Source organism: Bemisia tabaci, chromosome 9 (genome assembly GCF_918797505.1).
Source record: "Bemisia tabaci chromosome 9, PGI_BMITA_v3".
NCBI classification, from domain to species: Eukaryota; Metazoa; Arthropoda; class Insecta; order Hemiptera; family Aleyrodidae; genus Bemisia; species Bemisia tabaci.
Window position 1 is genome coordinate 42354761 of NC_092801.1, and position 23878 is coordinate 42378638.

The 23878-nt window shown below is 36.6% G+C and overlaps 1 protein-coding gene and 1 long non-coding RNA gene across 12 annotated transcripts in view; one reads left to right on the top strand and one right to left on the bottom strand.

The window, feature by feature from the left end:
• Positions 1-1419: 1419 nt before the first annotated feature.
• LOC109041545 (alaserpin) overlaps positions 1420-23878 on the bottom strand; it is a 45242-nt gene continuing 22783 nt past the window's right edge. For 2 of the 11 annotated variants that reach the window (XM_019057918.2, XM_019057919.2), the window contains exon 8: positions 19110-22719. In XM_019057918.2, coding sequence (XP_018913463.2) covers positions 22481-22719 — 239 coding nt within the window. In that variant the 3' untranslated portion in view covers positions 19110-22480. Of the gene's footprint in view, positions 2153-2992; positions 3942-6844; positions 6999-7242; positions 7950-8212; positions 8410-11608; positions 12054-13355; positions 13550-14063; positions 17916-19109; positions 22720-23878 lie in introns of those variants that run through there. The other 9 variants (XM_019057922.2, XM_019057923.2, XM_019057921.2 and 6 more) reach the window with 9 other exon arrangements.
• LOC109041547 (uncharacterized) lies at positions 2035-23550 on the top strand. The gene is made up of 2 exons (XR_002009968.2): positions 2035-2175; positions 23266-23550. It is a non-coding gene; the product is annotated as an uncharacterized lncRNA (long non-coding RNA).

Consider the following 23878-nt stretch of genomic DNA (forward strand, 5'->3'; position numbering starts at 1 on the left):
AGGATATATCTTTGTAATCCATGGTTCGTCGTTTAAAATTTAAAAGTTTTCAAAACTTAACATCGGATTTTGAATTCACGGCGTGAGTTCCTCGCGATAAATGAAACACATTCAATGAAACTTACCGTTTTCCTGGTGAACGATTTTTGGGCTATTATGCTGCGCTAAGGGAAAACACCGTATGAGCCTGAGCCTCCAAGCGTTACCAATTTTCCTCAGACAAATTACGCATTTCCGGGAAAACTGGTGCACACCATTTTATCTCCTTATTTTTTCAGAAAATTTTGTTCGCAGTTTATTCTACAGTGTTTATTAAATATTTGTGACAGTTGGTGACAGTCCTCGACATAAATATTGTCTGAGAGGAAATACCTATGGCAAAATTCGAATGTGCTTGCGGCGTTCTTTCTTAGCACGGCAGTATTAATAGCAGTATTAATCTTGATATTGGAATTTCACTGTGTCTCAATTCCACGTATCTTCTTAAATTCTTTTGAAATGGTTCAACCTTCTGGAGGAAATTACCGCCAATGTAACTTATTTCAGAAGACGATTTTTGCTCCTTTCAACGACGCACCACGAAGGAAGGGTTTCCGTTTAAGAAAACGTTAGGGTTCATGCTCTCCTCATGTGTCGGAAAATGTCTAAAGTATTCCGCATTTAAACTTGCGAGTAGCTTATGTACAAGCTCGTGTCAAATTAAGCCGTAGAATTGCGTTATACATAATCCGGTTAGGGCCTAAATACACACGGCGATTAATCGCCGCGTGGCTTGGGATGCAATTATTCGTGTTCATCGGATGTCCTGGTTGCATATTCTGGAAATTGAAGGCGATTTTCTTTCGCCCTCATTAGTAATTCATGTCTTTATTGGCAGCCGTGAGTCTGTTGAAGGAAGACTACAGGGTACTTTTTGAGATGAACTGGACGTATTTCTGCCAAACGGAGCTACGTGCATTAAGACATGAGCCCTGAGACCTTTAAGAGTATATGCATAACAGGGCTCACGTCATAATGCACATAGTTACGGTTGGCAGAAATACGCCCAACTGAGAGTGGGGACTGAACCAGGAGAGGTATATGAACACGTATGGGCTGTTTTAGGTTGAGCACTTGGCCTTTGCTATTTGGCCGAATGCATTTTACAAAAAACACCGCGAAAGAAAAATGGTGCTGATTTAACATTTTGGAAGTTGAAAAATGTGCGACAACTCACTAACCGCTGAGTTAACCGCCACAGCAGTTAGCTTTACATCTGGACATTGCTACAGTAACTGCTGTGGCGGTTGACTCAGCGATTTTTAAGTTGTCGCACACTTTTTAACATCCTTACTGTTAAGTCAGCATCCTTTTTTTTTCGGTGAATAAAGTTATGGTATCTTTCGAGCATCGCACGTAGGAAGAGAAAAAACACGTGAATATCAATCAGCAACGTCGAATTACTTAACTTCAGATTTACAGAAATTAAGTTTTTTCTTTGATATACAGTCTTACAATAACATTAATGAATTTAACTTAAAGTGAGATGACTTTTGAAAAATTATTGTTTTCTTTACAACAGATGATTTTTTAAACTTTAATTATGGCATCTTCCTGTTTTACGTGGAATTTTAAAAAAAGAACAGGTGAAAAAATATTTCAATTTGAACTTAGTACATGGGTGATTCACTAAATTTTAGCTTCCCGAATTTCAAAATCCAGATATCTTGTGTTATCTACATAGGTCATTAAAGTGCGTGAAATTCTGGAAAGGAAACGTGTACAGAAATTAAATAATTCAGATCTTGTATACAAAAAAAAAGTATAGAATTCAATTGGAAAGGAAAATTCTGATACTCGTGCGTGTATTTTGCACATTTCAATGTGTCTCGTATTTGAAATTTTTCTGAAATCCCAGGAGCTTTTAAGGCGTCTTTAAATTTAATTGACACTAAATTTGTATAATATTTGAATAATGGTTTTCCTGTTCCTTATAGCTTATATTGAGGAAAAGGTCACGTGTCAGCGTAAGGGTGAACAACTGCTCCCTCGAATAAATGCGTAATCTCTGAAGTAGTGTCAACTTGAACTTTATAGTAAAATGGCCGGTCAACAACGAATTTTAGCGGATCCTTTGGCTCAATATACGCCGACAGTGCCACTCCGAAGAATGCTGAAAACCAAACAGAAAATTTGGTGAGTCAAATCCAAACGCAGCTCCTTGACGTCAGATTCTACCTCAATAATGATTATAAAAATAAATCGATGGAGAAATTAGAAATAGTTGTTTCTTGATGGCAATTTTTGGAAATTTCTACTTTGTCATTGAAAGAGCGACGCCAAAAACGACCGTTTTTTTGGCACAATTTGGGTAAGCGGGTATTTTTTTGAAACCGGGCCCAAACGATACCTTATGGTTCCCCTGAAACTGTGGTACAAATTTTAGCTTGAGTATACGCACGGTTTTTGAAAAAATGGGGGGCAAAGTTGTCAAATCGCCATAATTCTTGACAGCATTTTTACAGCAAAAAGACGGGAAAAAAGGACGAAACAGTTACACCTTTGACGGGTTTTGGCTGTAAATCTTCTTAATGAGCCCCTCTGCATATAGCTGTGTTCAGTTCCAAAAATTTCGGTCGTACAGTGGTCCAAAATGTGGAGAAATCGTGGACAACTCAGGATTCTTTGTCAAATTTTTAAAAATGGAAGTAAAATTGTCGGTTTCCTGCAGTTTTCATGCTATCAATGTTCTTATCGGTCCTCAATGCATCATAAGGTTGTATCATAAGGTATCGTTTGGGCCCGGTGTCAGAAAAATCCCCGCTGACCCAAATTGTGACCTCTTTTCAACCAGTAGCCGATGGATATTTTTTTGCATACAGTTTCCACAGGGTAAAATCGAAAAATCGAGGGGTCTAGGTCTTGCAAAATATTACTGGATAATTAAGATATTATTGATAATTAAGGTTAGTAATAATTGGATCACATATAGCAAAAAGGAGCCACCGCGATGGAAGTGTTGTAAACATTTTAATTCTTCGTAATTATCTAAAAAATCTCCCAGAATAGCAAATAGTTTTGACTCCTCACTAAAAAAATTGTTAATTATAAAGGAAATTAATTATGTAAACTTTAATCCTGAACATACATGTATCGACGGTGAAACATCTGAACCACGCATCTCGTTTGCGGTGTTTGAAAGTCTACGCACCTATTTTATTTTTTTAAAGGAGAATAAATCAACATCATTGCTTGTGGTTTTTTCAGAATTTGATTTTCTTGGAGAGGAAAAATTATGGGAGTTTTTAAAGATTGACGTTGAGTAGCTCTCCATTTGAAAAATATAGTATGACAGGAAGTCTGCAACGTCGCAAACTGAGATACGTGGTTTGGAAGTCTCACCCTCTCACCGTTAATTTGGTCGTATTTCTATGAAACAGAACTATGTGCAGGTGAGAAATATGGGGTGTGCTCTAGAGAGTGGAATAAGAAACAATTTTCTAATGTCTCTTTCTTGTAGCAATTGAGTAATTACCAATGTAAAGTCTTATGTCATTAAAGTAAGGCGAAACAGAGGCCGATAAGTGATAGCTGGTTCTCAAGCTCAATATTTTGCTCATCCTCTTGGCTTATATTTACAACTTCAGAATTGAACTAATCTTTCTAACGACAGAACTTCCTTCGCGAATGAAAAGAGGCAGGAATGTGAGAGGAGGTTATCACACTTAGAATGCACCCTACAAGTTCACGATCACAGTCTTCGATTCAAATTTATTTGAGATACAAGAATCAGTGATTGGGCTCGCTGACGACGCCTTGAAATAAAAATGTTCGAGGCAGTTCCGATGAGTTCCTGCTTTTGTTCCAGTTGATGCTAAGCACATAGTAAAACGGTCGATCAACTTTGAATCGTTTCTCCACAGGTTCTAGGGCTTTGACCGATTTGACCGTGATACGCATGGCTGAAAAAAACCACACAAAAGTTTGCGTAAATTTTCACTTTGTTCACCTCTGCCCAACGCGGGTCTTTTGGACCTTGCTATGATTGGATGGAAACTTTGTCCCTATGACGTTAGGGCGTATCTCAATTTTCACGAGAGTCCTGCGGCTGATTATTGAAATTGATATAGACAAAGCATTAGACAAAGTAGGCAAAAAGGATATGGAGGGATCCTATTGGTAGAAACAGGTGATTGCAAAGGACGTAGGTAAGAGACTACCTAACGGCAACCCACGAGAGACCCGATAGTTAGTCCATCATTTCCCCCTTAGTCTATAAGAGCCACCCATTTCAAAAAATAGGATCGCTCTATACTCCCTATGTCTTCTTTGTCTATAGCTTTGTCTATCAATTTTAATAATCGGCCCGCAGTTTTACATATAAATCCATGCTTTCTGGAGCTCATGCGGAAATTAAGATATGCGTCCTTGCGCCAGCGGGATGACGATAAATTCAATATAGCTTAGAGCTCCCAAAGTCGCATGGGGCGGAATTAGAGATCGGTAGGCGAAGACGAGAGAAGAACAACAACAACAATCGAAACAAGAAAAAGATCAAGAAGAAATATGGAGAATGTTAAGACGATAGAAAAAAAGGAGAGAAATTATAAGAGGACGATAAATAAAAATTATATACGAATCTCTCTCATTTTTTTCTCCTTAATCGTCTCCCTCCCTTTCTCTACCTATCCTTCTTTATCTCCTTCTTTCTTTTCTTCTTTTCTCCATTTCTCTGCATCTTCTTCTTCTTGATCCTCTTTGTGAAGCTGTAAATGGCCAAAGTCGCTAAGGCACCTCTTAAAACCTCTATAATTTAAACAAGAGCTGCTATACTTATCTCCCTTCTTCTTCTTCTTTTTCTCTCGATTTCTTATACACCTTCATCGGAACATGTTAGCATTCATAGGATTCAAGCCTGTCGGACTAGAGTTGTAACTGTTGGTCTTACATTATTTCATTTCTGCTGATTTGTTATAGCAGCTGAGTTTGAAACATATTCCCAAAAATTAAACATTTTAAAGGAATGTCAAGTTTTTGCAAGCGGGCGTAGTGTATATCAAAAAGGCCAAAACCCCTAGAATGCCTGTAAAATACATGCGTTTGGCGTGCTCAAAGCTGTAAACTTTATCCCGGATAAAGGAACAAGAGAATCACCACGTATACTTAAAGAAAGGAGCCCCTCTCTTGAAGATTCTGAGCGCGCGGTGAATTGCATAAAATCCCATCTTGAATTTGGACTGCATTTTGCAAAAAGGAAGCAAGAGCATTCCGATTTCGCTGAAAATGTGCAATTTTTTGTTACCTTGCACATATAAAGCGATCACCTGAGCAATTATTATCTTTACTCCCAATAATCTATGAATTCAAGACGAAAATTATACCTTCGTACATGTAAGTTTTTCCATGATTTTAGTCACTTCTTGCAAATAATGTGAGTTGCACAATCCTAGCAACATTGGAATGCTCTCGTTTCCTTTTATTGGAAAATGCGATCCAATTAACTTCAGGCAAGAGTGACCGTGCGTGTTACGAGGTAAAATCATTTCATAATTGTAGTGGTGCACGAAATAATAAAAATGAGAAGTCGGCACCCACATGGTTTCTGAGGGGAAAACTCTGCAGTGGTAAATATAATGCATGAGCATGATGAATGCTGCAAAGGTTTTGATGAGCTTCACCAAAATTTCTCGTTTGTTCTTTTCTATTGAGCGGAACTATTCGTGTAACATAGTTCCTTTCAGCAGAAATACGTCCATTTGATCCTTGATTCAGTGTTATTTTTCTTGGAGACTTTAACGCATGATAGGATAGGGAGACAAGCGCCCCGTAGCACAATGAACCGAGTCTTTGAAGCAGTCGGACATGACATTTTTGACATAAATTGTAAAATTTTACGTTCATCTCGTCACAATTTCAATCTAGAGGAGTGCTTCCTTTAGAGAATTTCACGAGGAAACCAATGAAACTACTTTTAAAACGTCAATATTTTAAATTCATGGAGATATATACGTTTTTAAAGTTGTTAAATCATACGTCCGACCTCTCCGATTTATACTCAATCCACTGTGCGCAGAGGCAAAACCCCCAGACCTTGTTTCGACTGCGATGAAAGTCCTACATCAATGGCAGTCTTGTGGAAAGTACTGTTCATGACATGAAACATTTTTGCGGAATTTTCGTCTTTTTTTTTTTAAATTTGAATCCAAAACTCTGAAGGCATTATACTGTTTAGTGACCAATGATAAGTTGAGATATTAGCTCGGGTACTTAATTTAGGACGAAGTTTTGAGATTCATTCTTACTCGTCATTTTATGCGACAGTTTCATATTTGAATTGAGAATAAATAATGTATTGAAAAAAAATGGCAAGAACTATCTATTACTTAAGCGCCTCATGCAAAGCCAAAATAGCTGTCCATTTTTCGGATAAATTGAAAATGTTTGAAAAAAGAGAGGTAACTGTGAAAGCGGCTGGGAACTCTTTAAGGAGAAAATAATCATAATTTTACTTTAAATTTTGTATGATTAGAGCATGAAAATAAATGAAGTAATTTAAGGTAAATTTTAATCGGGAGCCATAAATCAAAGGTTAGGTATCCTTAATGCTTCTATCCTAACCCCTGAGAGCTTTTGACAGTTTTCCTCTTCACAAGGTACTTAGAAAAATCTTAAAAAGGTACGCTTAAAATCTTATCTACAACTCTTGGTTCTTTTGATATACAAAAGGAAGCTTAAGAAATAAAATTTGAGAACACTTCGCTTTATTAAAGAAAAATTAGATTCCAGGAAGCTTTTACATAAAACTTTAGTCTTAATTTGCCATTTAATGTGTACATGCTTTAATAGGTATATATAATCTCGAGACCTTTAGATGATAGGCTTTTTCACGACGCCTTGGAACAAATGAGCCTTTTCTGAGCCGACATCGGCCAAAATTGCATAGTAGAACGGGTGGACAACCTTGAATAATTTTAGTTCATCATAATGTTCTATCCCACTATAGAGCTGCATTTTAATGGCTGAAATTAAATACAGAAAATTCAACAGCAGTTTAAGTACAATTGCGTTGAGTATTTCAGTTTTGAAATTTGATATACGCGTTCTTCCCTTGCGGAGGAACAGTACATACGATATGCCGATATTTCACAACAGTTCTTTGAGGCGAATGCGTTGTGTCTGCCTCAGAATTTTCATGGTAAGCTAATTATTTACGAGTTATTTGTTCTCTTGATTCTCTTGGAAAACATAAATAAAGGTAGGAAATTTTTTTCTGAATTTGATAGCATGATTTATTTGAAAACATTAGGTATTTAGGAACTTTTACACAATAAAAGTCTAAGTTTTTGTTACAATAAACTATTTAAGGATTTATGGTGCATAAACTTGAGACGTTCACACAATTGGTTTTCTCACAGCGCCTTGGAACAATTGAGCTTTTTCTGAACCAACAGAGGCCAAAATTGAAAAATGAAACGGGCGCTTAGCAATGAAAGATTTTGGTTCGTCATGATATACCATCAGACTGTCGAGCACTATTTCAAAAGCTGCAATTAAAAGAGAAGGAAAATTCAAAAGCCATTTTATTTTTAAATTTAACTGCGTATTTCACTCTAAATTTACAATACACTCCGCGTGTTGGGTTATAATCGGAGACCAATTATTGGAGCACAATTTTTTTCGATTTCAACCAGCTTTCAATTTTATTCACACAGCTCTATTCTTTATCCAAAAAGAAATAGCTAAGCACTTAACAATTTTCACAGGTATTCTATTAACAATAGGTATTCTGAGGTTCAATAATTTATATCTAAAAAGTCTCTAGATTGTGGGATTTATAACTGCGCCTTGAAACAAATGAGCCTTTTCTGAACCAATAGGGATAAGAATCACATAGTTAAACGGTCGGTCAACGAAAAATATTTTTGGATCGTCAAAATATTCCACTCCACTTTTAGTCTTGAAAATGAAGGCTGAAATTAGAAATGCAGAGTCAGGCTTCAGTCGCAAGAAAAAAATCGTGCAATGTTGTGACGTTACAACTACAAATCAAAGCAGATGTCTTGAGAATAAAAATGTTGTCATCGCGAAAAAATTGCTTGCATAATTACAAATAGAGCATGATTATTGGGCCTACTGTAGATTCGAACGGATTTCAGAACGAATTACCAACAAAGAAGCTTTAACCAAGGTATCTAAAAAGTTTCTAATCAATATGGGATTTCTCCATATCTTTTTTTTGTGCTTGCGGGGGGGGGGGGGGAGGTACCCTGTTTGAAATTTTAAATGCTTAAAGGGTAAAATTCTTAACAGCTCCTTGGAACAGATAGGTTTTTATCGAATTAATGGTGACTTGAATTGCGAAGTAAAATGGAAGATTCACGTTGAAGTCATAATCATAGTATTCCAAAGATACAGGCATGATTTGAAAAGCTGCAACGAAATAAGTAAAAATAATCCATGATTTTGGTAGGACGTCGAACACATTCAAGATTACAAAATATCAATGTGTGAGTCTGTACTTAATGTTGGAGGATGGAACGAAAATGTCAGATTTCCATTGGACGAAATGAAATTCTAAATCCCTCATTCGTGCCCCTGATAAAAATATTAGTTATAATATTAGTATATAATATTAGTTATAGTGGGTAATACCTAGGTGTATTTTAGTTCATAGCAGGCGTGCAGAAAGTTCTTTGACCCACGCAGTTTCGAGGAACCAGGGAATCGGCCTAAGCACTATGACATTGTGCGTTCGCAGTAATTTTCACCAAAAATTGCCCGTTCTTGGTAATTTTCTAAAAATTGAATGTGATGGCCGTAATTTTTTAAAAATTCAACGCTTTCACAGTAAACTTCTTAACTTGGAATATTTGAACGCTTTCGCAATAATTTTTTCAAAAATTCAATGCTTTTGCACTAGTTTTGCAAAAATTAGTGGATTCGCACTAAGTTTTACAAAATATCAACATCCTTGATATAACTTATAGTAGAATTCAGTTCGCTGGCGCGTGCTCTCATTATGAAGAAAAAAAAATCGATTTTCTTATTTGTGTTATTGATCGGCCCACGTGACCGAACTTCTTTCATCAGTTCTTTTAACCTCATAACTTCGATATACGAAGCGAAAGTTTGGTTACACGAGCTGAAAGTTGGCTTTGACGAACCAAATAGTGGGGATGATGAGAACACCATGTTCTCCTCCCTTCTGTGGATACGGAATTTTACCTTCTTTGAAGCCGAAATACTTGTATAAATCGTTCTGCCCAATCCAACTTATCTACTCCTGCGTTAAAGTCTCTGAATCAAGAAGAGATTCTCCTTCATTTAATGGATACGCAAGTTAACCTACTTGGAAGTCGCAATAGTTGTATTACGCGTTCTGCCCAATCCAACTTATATACTCCTGCGTTAAAGTCTCTAGGTCAGCCGAGAAGAGATTCTCCTTCATTTTGTGGATACGCAATTTTACGTACTTAGGAGTCGAAATAGTTATATCCTTGTATCACGATTTCTGTCCCATCCAACTTATCTACTCCTGCGTTAAAGTCTCTATCTCTGAGTCAGCCGAGAAGAGATTCTCCTTCATTTGTGGATATAGTTGTATCACGCGTTCTGCCCCGCCCAACTTATCTATTCTTGCGTGTAAGTCACCGTTGCATTAAGTCTTAGTCAGCCGAAAAGAGATTTCTTATGCAGCTTTATAAAGCACACCCCATCTTTCCCACTCGCCTATGATTCCGTTTGGCAGAAATACGTTCAATTTTGACAGGGTCTGTAGAAAGGGACCTCATCCTCCGGAGGGGTGGAGGAAAAAAACTTTGAATTTTGCGCGGGAAACGGTCTCAGGAAGCGCCTGCAAAACAGGTTGGATACTTCAAGCATTGCGCCGTCTCACCGAGCCCGCTAGCGGAATTCTATCTCTAGTCCAACGCGAATTTGGAATTGCGTTGGGCGGCGCGAGTTATGTATGACAGCCTAATTAGGCCCAGATATAATTCTTTTTATCATCGCAACGTGCTCATTTATAGTCACGTTTTGTTTATCAGCATTTTTTCCTGCCTTCGCAAAATATGAATCGTCATATTTTGCGACTCTCTCTCTGACCACTCTTGATCTGTCCTCCACTGCGAATTGACAGCTGATTAGTCCCCGTGCTTTCCCTTGTGTTAATTATATTAAGTTTCTTGTATCGAAATTTATATTCAATAAATTCCTTTTTGTGAATCAAATAAACTTTTTTTAAAAAGTTATCTGTGCAAGCACAGACTAAAACTCGCGCGTGCTCAACTTCGAAAAGTGTAAGCAAAAATGGTGCGATCAGAACGTTATAAATTTTATATTATACATTGATCAAGGTCGTTGCCTAAATACTTTTCCCACTGCCTACGCAGTTCGGGAACGACCGATCAATCGTTGCTTCGCGAGCGTTCTGCACCCATCAGTGGCGTGGCGTGAATTGCGATGTATCGATTGTTATGCCATTTAAACCTATGAAAAAAGATCGATTATCAGGGTGTTCGCAGCGAACACCTTAGTAATCGATTCTTTACCATAGTTTCAAACGGCGAGGTATCGATAATCGATCATTCACGCTACGCCACTGGCACCCATGTTAATAGTAAGGATTTAAATTGGTGTATCGTTTAATACACGTGCTCTGAATCTGGTCTCTAAACCTCTCATCCATTAATTCCCCATTTTACGTGACCACAATTGGACGTATTTCTGCCAAACGGAACTATGTGCATAATAACTTGAGCCCTGTTATGCATAAATTCTTATGGGTCTTAGAGCTCATGTATTCATGCACATAGTCCCGTTCGGCAGAAATACATCCAGTTCTTGTAAAGTTTTCAGTAATCTAAATCCATTCCAAAGCCACACAAATCGAAGCGTTTAGTCGAATTTGTTCAAATTAAAATCCAGCCAGTTAATAACCCCATGCATCCCCAAAATATTTTACCGATCCAGAATCAGAATTTGTAACCATAGACGCTCTGTTTTGTAAATGTGTGTACACACTTTCGGGTGAGAGATGAAATATTATTTTTCAAGCATCAAATTTTAACGAGGTTAGGTGGTTCTTACACTCTACAGAGTTTTGGAGAATGCTTCGATGGTCGATCGAATAATTGATGATTTCTGTATTTCATTAATACATTCAAGACTGTCCTCCAAAAATTTTAAACTTCACATCAAGCTGAAGTACGTCACGTTTTGGTACACAGAATTTGAGAAACACTTGAAAAGTACGGATCGAAAACTAAACAATACTTAGCTGTGTTTTCTTCGGAAAATACACTAAAAATTCCACGGACAAAATCATTAGTGATATTCAGGACGGACGTACTTATGAATTTTTCGCCAGATTTCTCTGTCAAATCTTGTGCCCGTGCAAAAACCTAACCTAATAGACTACAGAGGGATGCTAAAATTGGAGATTTTTCTTTAAAAAAGTTCTAAAATCAAGAAAATGTTCTGGAAATGTCCTAAATTTTCAGAGAAAATATGTAAACCAACTTTTCCTCCTCGAAATCGATGAACTGCTTATTGCAAAAAATAGTAGGTATAAATATCTGCTGAATTATTCATAGACTGAGAAATTGGTCTGATAAATATGTTTTATTTTAATTTTTTTGTTTATGTTTATATAATTCGATGGTTACAAGTAGTTTATTCAAAAAATCTAACGTCTTTTACATTAGTCAGCTAGAATTTGTTCAAGTTATAAATACTGTATCCAAAAAATTAATGATATTAATCTATGGGTTGAGAATTTCTGGAGTTTCCTTAAACACTGAGAGTTGAAACAAATAGGGGCTGGATTTTTTGTACATTTGAGTTTTCGAAGTGCACCTGCTCACAAAATTGAGATTTACTAAGTGCCTTAACATGATGGCCTTCCTTTAAACACTTTGAGGTTCAATCGTGGGGCATTGGCGCAACGCCCTGGAATAAATCGATCGATCCAGAGGCAGTCTCAGCGCGGACACTGTAGTAAAATGGTCGATCGACATGGAATGGTTTTGGTGGTGGTTCAGGTATTGGCATAGAAAAGAATTCAACCGCCATGGCTGAAATCAGACAAAAAATATGACTTATAGCTGAATCTCATAGACAAAAGTGCGTTTTCTTAGACTCATTAGTACGATCTATTTTTATCAATTTGGGAGCTAAGCCCCTTGACCGCCTCGCGGTCCAACTCCCCGAAACGCCTCGCGCTTCCGGCGTTACTTTTATAATTATTATATTGTCACTGAAAAAATATGGTAGATTTTACTATACTCTGACACAGTGATGAGAGTATGGTGAGAAAAAACAGACTCTATAGTAGCATTTACGCACCATATTATGGTGTGTATCAGCAGAGCTCTAGTGAATACTCCCATGATTCTGGTTATTTTCACTAAATTGTATCACTTTGTTAAAATCAAGTAGACTTAAAGTAGATGTTACCATATTTTTTTTTTTTTTTTTTTTTTTTTTTTTTTCAGTGTAGAGTACGATAGTATGATATGTTGGTCTCATCCAAATGATTCACCCAAGACAGTGACAGGTCAAAACAGCGGTTCATGCGCTACAAACTTCCCAAGTAGAATTTTCTTGTGCGGAAAAATCGAAATATTTGGAAATCAAGTTGCGATTTTTTGCGAATTTATTACGATTTCTTGGCGATAAGATTGCCAGGATCATCGAAATCTGAGCAATCATCCTCGATCTTGTCGCAACTTTATCTCTATAAAGTTGCGTTCGATGAGATCGAAGATTTATCTCAATTCATCACGATTTTTTGTTCCATGATATTGTGATTTTCGGTCGATAAAATCGCAATTTTATTGTAAATTAATGTGATGAAATTGTGATTCGTCGCAAGTTTCATCCGATAATATTGCGATAAATCGATGTCGATAAAGTCGCGATATCCTCGCCGATCAAATCGCAACTTATCACGATCAATGCTACCGGGGTTAGCTGAAATTATTTACACTAACTGATAGCGGTGGACACACGCATCGCAGGACAGTATGCTGGAGTTTTTTGAAATTTATTGAGATTTTCAGCTTTATGCTACATTTTTAACGAACGTTGGCAAACAACTCCAACATACTGAAATTATTTGTTTGTCTGATGTGGAAATCACCTCACTTTCTGATCTCAGCTATTAGCGAAGTAGAACTTCTAGTCTTGTCAATTTTTAATCCCCTTGACGTAAAACTATGTTCATCTCGCCTAATTGGGCATCACAACTATCAATAGAATAGTTCAGACCTTGAATGATGCTAAAATTATGTCTATTCATTGAAAAAATTTCCATTGATTCATTACGCGGGTTTCATAAGTTTTAAGCAGGTGAAAAAAGGACTTCTAGGACTTACAAAATGTACTTCATTAATGTTCACTGCTTCTTTCATTTAAGGGGACGATTCTTTAACTCTCCCAGTGAATGCCCCCTGAAACAAGGTTGCATGTTCGAAACCTCGGTCAAACCGAAGGGCATAGTAAAATGGACTCTTAACCAAGAACTCCTTGATTTCTGAGTTAGAGAATGATGCACGAACTCCGACTAATACTGAAAAGAGGAAAATAACCGCATATTTTTAGTTTCTACTACTGAAGCTTCAAACCTGTTGCACCCTGGCGAGTTATCATTAGTACCAAATAATAGTAAAAAAAGCTTAGAAAGTTAGGGCATCACTTTTGTGAGAAATTAGTCCCTCTAAAATATTAAAAAATAGCCACTCTGGCTGTGTAACTATTGGATGCACACTTTGATGAAGGTTTTATGCAATTTTCTTTCATTGATCATATACTCGTTTGATTTGAAGAAAAGGATGAGCTTGTTATTTAACCATTCTTTGAGAGTCGTTTCTTTACTTTTTTGTATTAAATCAACGTTTTGATCCACTGACTCGGAATATACTGGAAGAAGAAATACTTCTTCCACTTCTAGTTTGTATTCGAACAAAAACCAAAAACGCTTGTGAATCGTGAAGGTTCTTTTTTCCATGACAAGTTAAATGCAAAATATTTTTTGTGGATAGGGTTGATTCCGAATATGAATGATGAAGCAGTAACAATGAAAGTAAACCCGTGATTTGCAGGGGATTTTAATGAACTGAATACATTCAAAAGTGACAGAAAAGTTGACAGTTACAAATGGGAAACCAACTTCAACAGGCTCGAAACATAAATACATGAGAACCAAACATTCCACATCACTGTTGGGTTTCCTTAACAGTGTTGGACATTTTGATGTAAAAATAAAGAAAAGGAAAATATCCGTGAACCCTACAGTCGACGTAGAAGATTTCTAGGAGGAATATTTCGAATGTATCCTGAAATTTAGAGACATCTCTTGGACCTTGCTTACGATTAAGAAAGTGCTTCCGCAATTTTCAATAGAATTTTTCAGTTTGGCGGAAGATTAACTAATTGAATCATTGAAAACACTTTTTAGAAGGTGATTTTTTGAAAACTCTCTTTATATTTTGAAATTTTTAAAAATAGAACTGTCATATAAAATACAAAATTAAATCAAATACATAATTTAAAAGTAACATAGGCAACAACTATCATAAGATGATACAGGTACTTAAAATTATGACTTGGTTAAGTGAAGTCTCTAAAAACTACAATTTCAAATACAGCCATTCCCCAGAGCAACTAGACTTCAGTTCTTCAGTTACAGCTCTTCAACGAACTACACCTCTAGAATGGCCGCGAGATAGCAAACCTGCGTAACGCGCAAGGGCCGGTTTTTGAAGGCAGGAGGGGGGTGGGAGCCCAAGTATAGCTAACCTCAATCTCCATTTCTGCTGCGCCTTGCCCATAAGGATTACATGTGAAAATTTCAACCTATGTAAACTTTCATTTTTTTTGAGGTTTGCTTTCAAAGTTCCTATTTTTTGAGTTAAGAAAACCTTTGGAGGTGCGATTATTATGCAATCTTTTCATTGCTATCACTTTATTCAACAATATTCGGCAAAATGTGGGCAGCGTCTGACATGGGTTTAGATGGCAGCCTGCTGTGTGAGCCCAAGTAAACCTAACCTATATCAACTTCAAAACGTTCCGGGTCTCTAACACTGGTCGGCCATTCTAGAGGTGTAGTTCGTTGCAGCTCTTGCAATGAAAGCAATAAAACGAAAGGAGCAGGGATTGCTCATTGTTGCAAATTAAAAATACTTTCGAAAGGCGTTAAATATGAGAACTTTTTGACGAGGTCTGCCGTTTGAAGCAAAAACGCCGTAACTCCATACTAGACTTTCTTCTTTCAATTTTTGGAGATGCTGTATTGCAAGAAAAAAGGACATTCATTCCTCATAATTTTAGAATAATTGTAGCATTCCAGCTAGAACTCACACTGAAAAATACATTATGGTTATCAGGGTTTCTCGGAATAGAACAGTATCTGTGTGTGGAGAAAAAACGCTGAATCATGAGCGCTGGAGTTAGGTCGTTTTTGCTGTGGAGCTGAGATACGCAAAAGTTTTCATCTAATCTTACAATCTCACATTGTTCTCAATACAATTATATGTAGATAGGCTATTCAGGGGAAGGCTAGTATTTTCCAAGAATTAAAATTCGTATATAGTTAGAGATTCAACATGCTAAATCGTGTTAAAACCCAAAAATTCAACTTCATGCTTTGCACTTGGATTAAGTGCGAGAGGAACTTAAACTTATCCCATTCAAACACAATGACCACACAAGTTGAGATAGAACGGTGTTTCCTCTGTAAATATAGATTCCAATTGGACTGCATTTTGCAATGAGGAGCTGCAATTTCTTACCCATTTTAGAAACAACATAAGTGTCATACGTTTTCCTACGCAGGTAGGTACATGCTTTTATGGATGAGCTTGAAATAATTGTGGTTCCTAATTGCAATAAATGTGGTCCAATGGGCCTGTTGCAAACATTTGCTAGAGCAAAAATAAGAGTTGTTTCTTACAGATAATGCCTCAAAAATCACGATGAGCGCATCGGCAAACTCTGAAATGCACTCATAACTTCACAATCTGCGTAAGAAATTTGCGGTTTTTTGAGCTTCCCGCTTCAAAAACGATACTACGGCACAGGTGAACATTTTGTAAGAGGAGTCGTTCCATCGTTGGCAATAATCATCATGGCCGACGCCAATCCGCCAAAACACGTTTGATGGGACGAGATAACACCTGAACTGGATTAGACCAGATAACAATCGGTGTGTTAACGTTCATATTTTCCACGCCCGAATTGATTGACCTTGAACTCTCCTCGAATTACGCGCGGAACTGCGCGCAAGCGTCGGCCATGATGAATATCGCCGACGATGGAGCGACTCCTCTAACAAAATGTTCACCTGTGCCGTAGTATCGTTTTTGAAGCGGGAAGCTTAAAAAAACGCAAATTTCTTACGCAGATTGTGAAGTTATGAGTGCATTTCAGACTTTGCCGATGCGCTCATCGTGATTTTTGAGGCATTATCTACAAGAAACAACTCTTATTTTTGCTCTAGCAAAAGTTTGCAACAGGCCCATTGATACAAGCTAGACTTAGCAGACATTGGACCTGTGATTTGAACGTTTGGGTAATCAGGAACAAAGTTTCAATCTTTGCACGCTGGTGATAACAACTATAAAAGTAACAAAGAAGGGATAGGAGGAGGAGCAGAAAGTTCCCGATCGACGCATCCACTGTCACGATCGCGTGAAAAAATGGATATGCTGTGAAAATTGGGAAAGACAGCTCAAAATAGCGTTAAAACAGCGTGTTCCTTCAAAAATCGCAGTAAAATTTGCGTGTTTTTCATAGAAATGCGGTCAAATGAGCGTTTCTTTCGCAAAATTGAGGCAATTTAGGAATACAAAACAAAACAAAATAATTGAAATTGGCTTTGAAATTTCTTAGGAAAAAATAGGTTTCAAAAATGGGAAGACCAGTTCGTGTCTCTTCAAAAATTGCTAAAAAAGTTGCATGTTAATCGTGGAGTTGCGGTAAAATGTGCGCGTTTTTCGCAAAATTGAGGCAAATTAGGAATAAAGGCATGAAGAGGTCATTAAAATGAGCTTCGAAATTTTGGAAAAAGCTGGGTTTTAAAAATGAGAAGGCCGCAGTTCGTGTCTCATCAAAAATCGCTGTAAAAGCGTGTTTTTCACAGAATTGCGGTAAAATGTGTATGTTTTTCGGAAAATTGAGGAAATTTATGAATACAAGACATAAAAAGTGTCATTGAAATGGACTTTATTTTTTGGGGGGAAAATAGGTTTTAAAAATGGGAAGGACAGTTCGGACGATGGAAAGGCGAAGAACTCTCTGCACCCCTGGAAGGAATGAAATTCAGATGTCGCGATGGATTTTAGACTTTGGCCGAGTGGTCATTGCGTTTTAGAAAAAAATTACGGGTAAAAAGCGTGAGACGTGAATCCAAGCTCAGTGAAATAGCTCCTTTAAGCATGCTAGAAATTATACGGGTAGACGTATAGACGTTCCTGAATCAATAAAAACAAAATCAACCTCTGAGAATACTTCGGTACAAATGTGGCTTAAGAATGCAGTTTGACTCTCAGACAGCAATCTTCATCTCTTTTTCTGCGACTGAAACTTGGATTTCAACTTGTGTTAAACACAAACTGGGCTAGCTGTTGAATTTCACTACATTACCACATGTTACCCTAGCCTATGTTAATTTATTTTAAGGATTTTAGATACTTAACGACTAGGTCTACAATACTGGAATAAGGAAACCGGGAATGGGCATTTTGATTACAGGGCATTGGAGCATTACTCTGCGCGGCCGCTTCAAACAATGGGTTTACGCACGGCCCCTTGGAAGAGGTGAGCATGCGTCGAGCCGTAGTCTACGCGAAGAGCATAGTAGAAGGGGCGGTCGACAATGAATCGTTTTGGATCTTCCTGGGGGTAGGGCGCTGACATTAAGCACATCATCATTGCTGAAAAATCAACGGTCATTAGTGGTTTAGGTCGAAGAGATTACCCTCTAGTTAAAGCCTACGATCACAAAATTAATACAGTAGTCCCTCTTTATTCGCGAATCCATTATCCGCGAATCGGAATGGACCACTAGACAAGGTACGAATTTCAGCATTCTGATACATGCATCTTAACCAAAATTGCACGTAGAACACGATGCGCACGACGAAAATTACCAAAATCAACTCCTTACGAAGATATTTAATAATTCTTGATGCGTGAATTGAAACCACCCGCTCATGAAAACTCAATGCTCTGCGTGATTCACATCGCGCGCTAAACGTTTATCATGACAGTCTCTGCGATATAAAAATTTGGCAACCTCAATCTTGACGCTTTGGCTCAGCTGTAGCAAATTGCGTAGGTATAGTTTGAACAACACATGGTGGGAAATGAACATTGCTCGATTGAGAAGCTTGCTGAAACCGTTGTAGTGCGCGATTTGATTCACGAAGAGCATTGAGTTTCTTGTGAGCGGGTAGTTCAAATTCCTTGTAACCAATGTATTATAAAAACGTTAATATCTTCGTTGAGAGCTAGTTTCAGTCATTTTCGTTGCGCGAATCGTGTTTTGCGTGAAATTTTGGTTAAGAAACATGTATCAGAATCCTTTGATTCGTACCTTGTCTAGTGGTCCATTGGATGCCTACGGAAGGTATGAATTCGATCGAAAATAATCGATCGGAAAATAAAAACGTGAACCGATTGACACAATTCCACAAAAATATCTGGCAGGACATCATTATAATTGTTTGAATTTTGTGGGAAAAATGCATACAAATAAGGAGCAAAATGAAAATTGTCAGTTTTCCGTATTCAAATGAATTGCCGTGGATAACGAGCGAGGTACTTAAAATTTCTATTGCAAAAAGTTTACACCTGATGATACTTCTTCACGGTCTGAGTTGATGGGACCAAAATAGTCATTGCCTTAAAATTACTATTTTTTGGAGGGATGGGGTATTTTAGTACGTCAACCCCCTGAAAAAATAATTAGGCTTATAGAGTGTACAGGAGCGGGTTATTTTTTATTTAAATTTTTTCTTTCCTTCTTTTTTTCAGCTCAAATTACAGTTACGCCAAAATATATCTAAAATATAAAATGAGAATGACCCTTGATACTAACTCTTAAACGTTCACACTGAGTAGATAAATCAAAAGCAGCAATAACATCTTTAGTCTCAAGTAGCGTTTGAAAAAAAGAAAAGAAAAAAATCATTCTTTTCAACCATCTATTCTAATTCCTTTGAGGAAAATTGCACGAAAAGTTAGATGCATATCACATACACACTAAGCAGTAATAAAATATATACCAAGAAAAACATTTTATAATGCAAGACAAGATAAACCTCCGTTTATCAACGCATCTGACGGATATAAAGTACTTCCATAAATAATGAGTGAGAATAAATTTTGAAGGCACATACATCCATGCAAGCACATTTTGACTGTTCTAAAATGTTCTTTGTTCTTCTATTTTTTTACTACATTATCATCAATATATTAATTTCATACTCCAAAGAGAAACAATGTGTATCGCCATTTTATTCGTTGAAAAATCGAGTGTTCAATTTTTATTTTTATATTCCACTCATGAATACATGTCACGGTTTGTACTTCGTAAATTAAGAGTACACTTCTGCTGTTTCATTATTCTTTGATAGCAACTATGTATCATATCTTCAAAAAAAGTTGATCCCTATAGCAATTTGGAGTAAAAAAGTTTAATCTTTCATTTTCAAAGTTCCAAGATGAGTCCCAAAATTAATTATTTTTAAAATTCAAATTGAACATAAATCATAAAGAAAAGTTTTATCGAGACTTTGATCGGCTGGAGTGCATATGTTGTTCCTTTTCTAGAGGAACTTCAACCTAATGATAGACGTTGGATGAACGGAAGTTCAATGACTCAAAAATAAAATCTTATTATTAAAAGGAAAATGCAATTGAAGCCCTGGGAAATAAAGAATCCTTTTCATTTTCAAAAATGCGAGTTCAAAGTTCGAAAATTATAAATACGGCACATGATGAAAGTGTAAAGTTGTGTGAAAGAGTTGTCTATATTAGTTTTTGAGATCAATTTTTGTTGTTGTGAAGTTTAATTTGGATCAAATCCTGAATTTTTTAAGAATGAAACTAGTTCATTCATCCACTGGCGGCTTCAATTACATCGAAACTTGGTGAGAGACAAATTGTCAGTTTCACAGAAATGTACGGACAATTTTGACTTCTTGTCAGACTAACCTAATATTAGTGCAAAACATACAAGAAAGAAATATTTTCAACATGAAAAAATATGAAAAGTGCTCTTCACTACAAAGTCACTGAAATACTTTAAAAACGGTTTCAACAATTTTTTCAGTAACTCAAAGGCTTCTATTATTTTTAATGTGGTGTTGGTTTGTTATGTGTTTGTTCAGGACATGCAAAGAGTGCCGCTAAGTTTTTTACACACCATGCATTTACAGGGTCTACAGGTGGGATTTAGAGTGACAGAGATAGAAACAATTTTGTAGTAAGAACACAATTTCTTCCGAACAAAAGTTAACCATAAACCGAAGTAACACAAGTCAGAAAACAAGACTGCAGTTCGACTGCTAAAAATTTGAAAAACAATTTGGAAGTCAGGCATATGGGCATATTTTATAAGGCCTAACCTTGGACGGTTGAATCAGTCATGCAGTTTTAAAAGGGGATGCATTCATAAAAGAGAATTTGACGGAGCTAAAAAATAAATAAAAATAAAAAACCCAAAGATTTTTTGTAAATTTACAAGAAAAGATCGCGCTTTTCAGTAGAGAGTACACAAGCTGTCTCAATTTGTACCTGATTCAATTTAAAATATCAAATTTATCTGTGACACACGTCAATTTCCGAACGGAGATAACAAAGACATCCCCCTCTAAAACTACTGGAACAGATGTATTCCCAGAACAGTAGAACAGTAGAACAGAATAAATTGAATGAGAATTTGTGCAAATTGCGGAGTCTCCCTTAGGAACTGTAAAAAAATGGCAATTTTCTGAAAAGACAGAAATTACTGACAGCAAGATTTAATTGATGTTAAAAATTGAACCTAATCTTTGCTGCTTCATTTACAAATAAGCCTGGACAATTAATCAATGGTGTTATCTCAGAGAATGAATTTTTTAGCACAGCAGCTTACAGACCTACAAATAAGAAGACAGAGCACTGAAAATTGAAAATGAAGTCGCCCTGATTTGAGAGGGGTTCAATATTGATAGAAAAAACTAACACAATTTTTGAAACTCTATAGATTGCTGGTACGCTCGGAAAATACTGAGTTCAAAAGAGGACTGCCGGGTAGATTTCACTAACTTTCTACCTAAAATCTTTTAGATATTAATAAATTCAATGTCGACAAATTTTCAAAATATTTGTGATGAAAGAGACAATATTTTGTTGGATCTGAATGAATGACTCAAGTGAAAACAATTTTTACTAAGCTCACACAGGTACTTAGTTGCTCGACAAACTTTATTATTGGTATGTGGAGTGTGGCCAAGTGCTAAAAATAATGTAAAATTTTTTCTAGCACTTGGCTACACTCCACATACTAATATATTCAGTGCTACTACCTTTTAGACATGGTGTAATACAATGTTCGCTGAACTTAAACTTTATTGGTAGCTGTAAATGCTTTCATATTCAAATCTGGGTAAGGTTCAGGACAAAAAAAACACCATTTTTTCTCGAGTCAAAACAAAGTTACTTCTCCAAGGACTACTACCAAGTAGTCTTACTCTTACTGCCAAAGGACTTTGGTAGATTAGTCTCTTCAGAACCACTTTAAAACAAAGTTACCGCACCTAGAACACAATATTCAGGTTCTCATTCTTATTTATTTGCCTATCTCACAGGCACAGTACGACTTCATTTTCTTCTCAGGCTTGAAAATGCCTAGCTCTCTGCCTTAATGTCTCTGTTAGGAACTGGACGGTTTAAATCATAGACATTTCTTCAACGATTAAAGTATCTATGAGCAATTGCAAGGAACATTGATATAACCAGAGCATAATAATACTTGAGTAATGATAAAATTATGATGAATATCTATTTAAACTGGAACCTCTGAGTTTGATTGACGATCGAATACCTCTATTTTCTTAAGGAGGTAAAGAAAGCACAATTCGGTATAAATACAATGGGAAAAAAAGCACTTGAAGGCATCATTTCTTCAAGAAAATTTCATTAAATAGAATGCATAAAATGACTTGGTGCTATATTTATGAAGAGACTTTCAAATATTAGTTTTTTGCAAGTTTAACTAATGACGGTTGGGGTTGTGAAAGCAAATTTTTAGTAAACCGTAAAGTTTCAGGCCCAAATTAAGAGGGGTATTCAAGACTCAAAAAAGAAAACGGAAGTGATTGAAACTTTACAGAGACGAAATGAAAAATCGATACACTCAAATTTTTTAAGAAAAACGAGGTGACACAAATCATAAAACTGTTGAAGTAATGGTGATTATCAAACGGATGAGAGAGGGTTGAAAATTATTATCTTAAAGTTCATCCCGTGACTCCGAATCTTCCGGTGCAGACTCACAGTTTGAATCTTCATACATCGAGTCGCGAGATACAGAGTCGGTTTCGTCATCAGGGAAAAAAGGCTGAATGACTACACCAGAGAAGAGATCGATATGATTCTCAGCACCGACGTCTGCCCGGACATGATAGTAAAACGGTCTGTCGCAAATGAAAGTCTCATCCGGAAAAACCAACCCTCGACTGGCTATCATCGCTAGAAACAGTCACAATACAGCTCATCTTAGACGAAAATCAGCAAAGTATTAGAAAACACGAAAAGACTGTGGTTGGACACACGAGTCGTTCAGACCAAGTTGGTGATTTTGCCATGGGCGATAAATTTTCAGCATACAACTGAAATTTTTATCATTCTTTTTCCTGATTGGTCCTGGCTAGTGTTGCTGTAAACATTATTTCTCTTGGGGGGGAATATCGTGCTTGGATGAGTTCTTTCCCACTATAATCAGAATTTCAGTTGAATACTGAATTTATTGCACACAGAAAAATCACCAATTCTGTAAAAGCACGATTTAGAATATGAAACGGAGATTTAGGAATTTTAATAAACACTTCAAGGAAGGAAATTTCTGGGGTCGATGGAAGCTCCTGGCAAGAAGGAAAACCCTGAGTGGAACTTGGAATGGTATTCTGAATCTTAAAGACAGATATTTTAAAAAATCCAAATCTACATTAAAACAAAATACATCCTTAAAAGGGTAAAAATAAATGCCCTAATTTTTTTTATTTTTTTTGTTTTCAGAGTTTGATGAACTGAGGGATCGATGACGGTTTAGGTTTATTTCTGAGATGAGGGTAACTCGTCTCTTCTCTGGTGAACGTATGGATTCTTGGCCAGGTTTGGTAACCGGACCAAAGAAAAAATCCAAATTGGATTACCTCCCCTCACCTACCCTTCATTTTTTCACCTCAAGGAAAGATTATTCAATTCATGTCAAATTTGTTATTAAAATAAGGGTTTGTATTTCATTTGGATTTTACTGTAAAGTATGAGATTATTTATTTAGACTTAAAAGTTAAGAGAGACTATAGCGTTTGCTTTTTCATTTATGTTTTATTTCTAAAGCACTGCCATTGTAACGTAATTATGTGGTTAGTTCAATTAGTAACCTAGAATACCTAACATAGGGCCCAAAGAACCTTCATTTTGTTGAGAGCCAGACAGTTACAATTCGAGCAAGCTTTCAAAGCCCTAGTTTCTTTAAGTTTTACCATTAATAGTGAAGAGAAATAATACTTTATTTGGCACTTGTTCTGATGAATGCGCTAAAAATAGATCAGTAAATGAGAGGAAGATGATGAATACTTGGGAACTTTTTCAAGTACTTCACTCATCTACTAACTGGATATTTTCC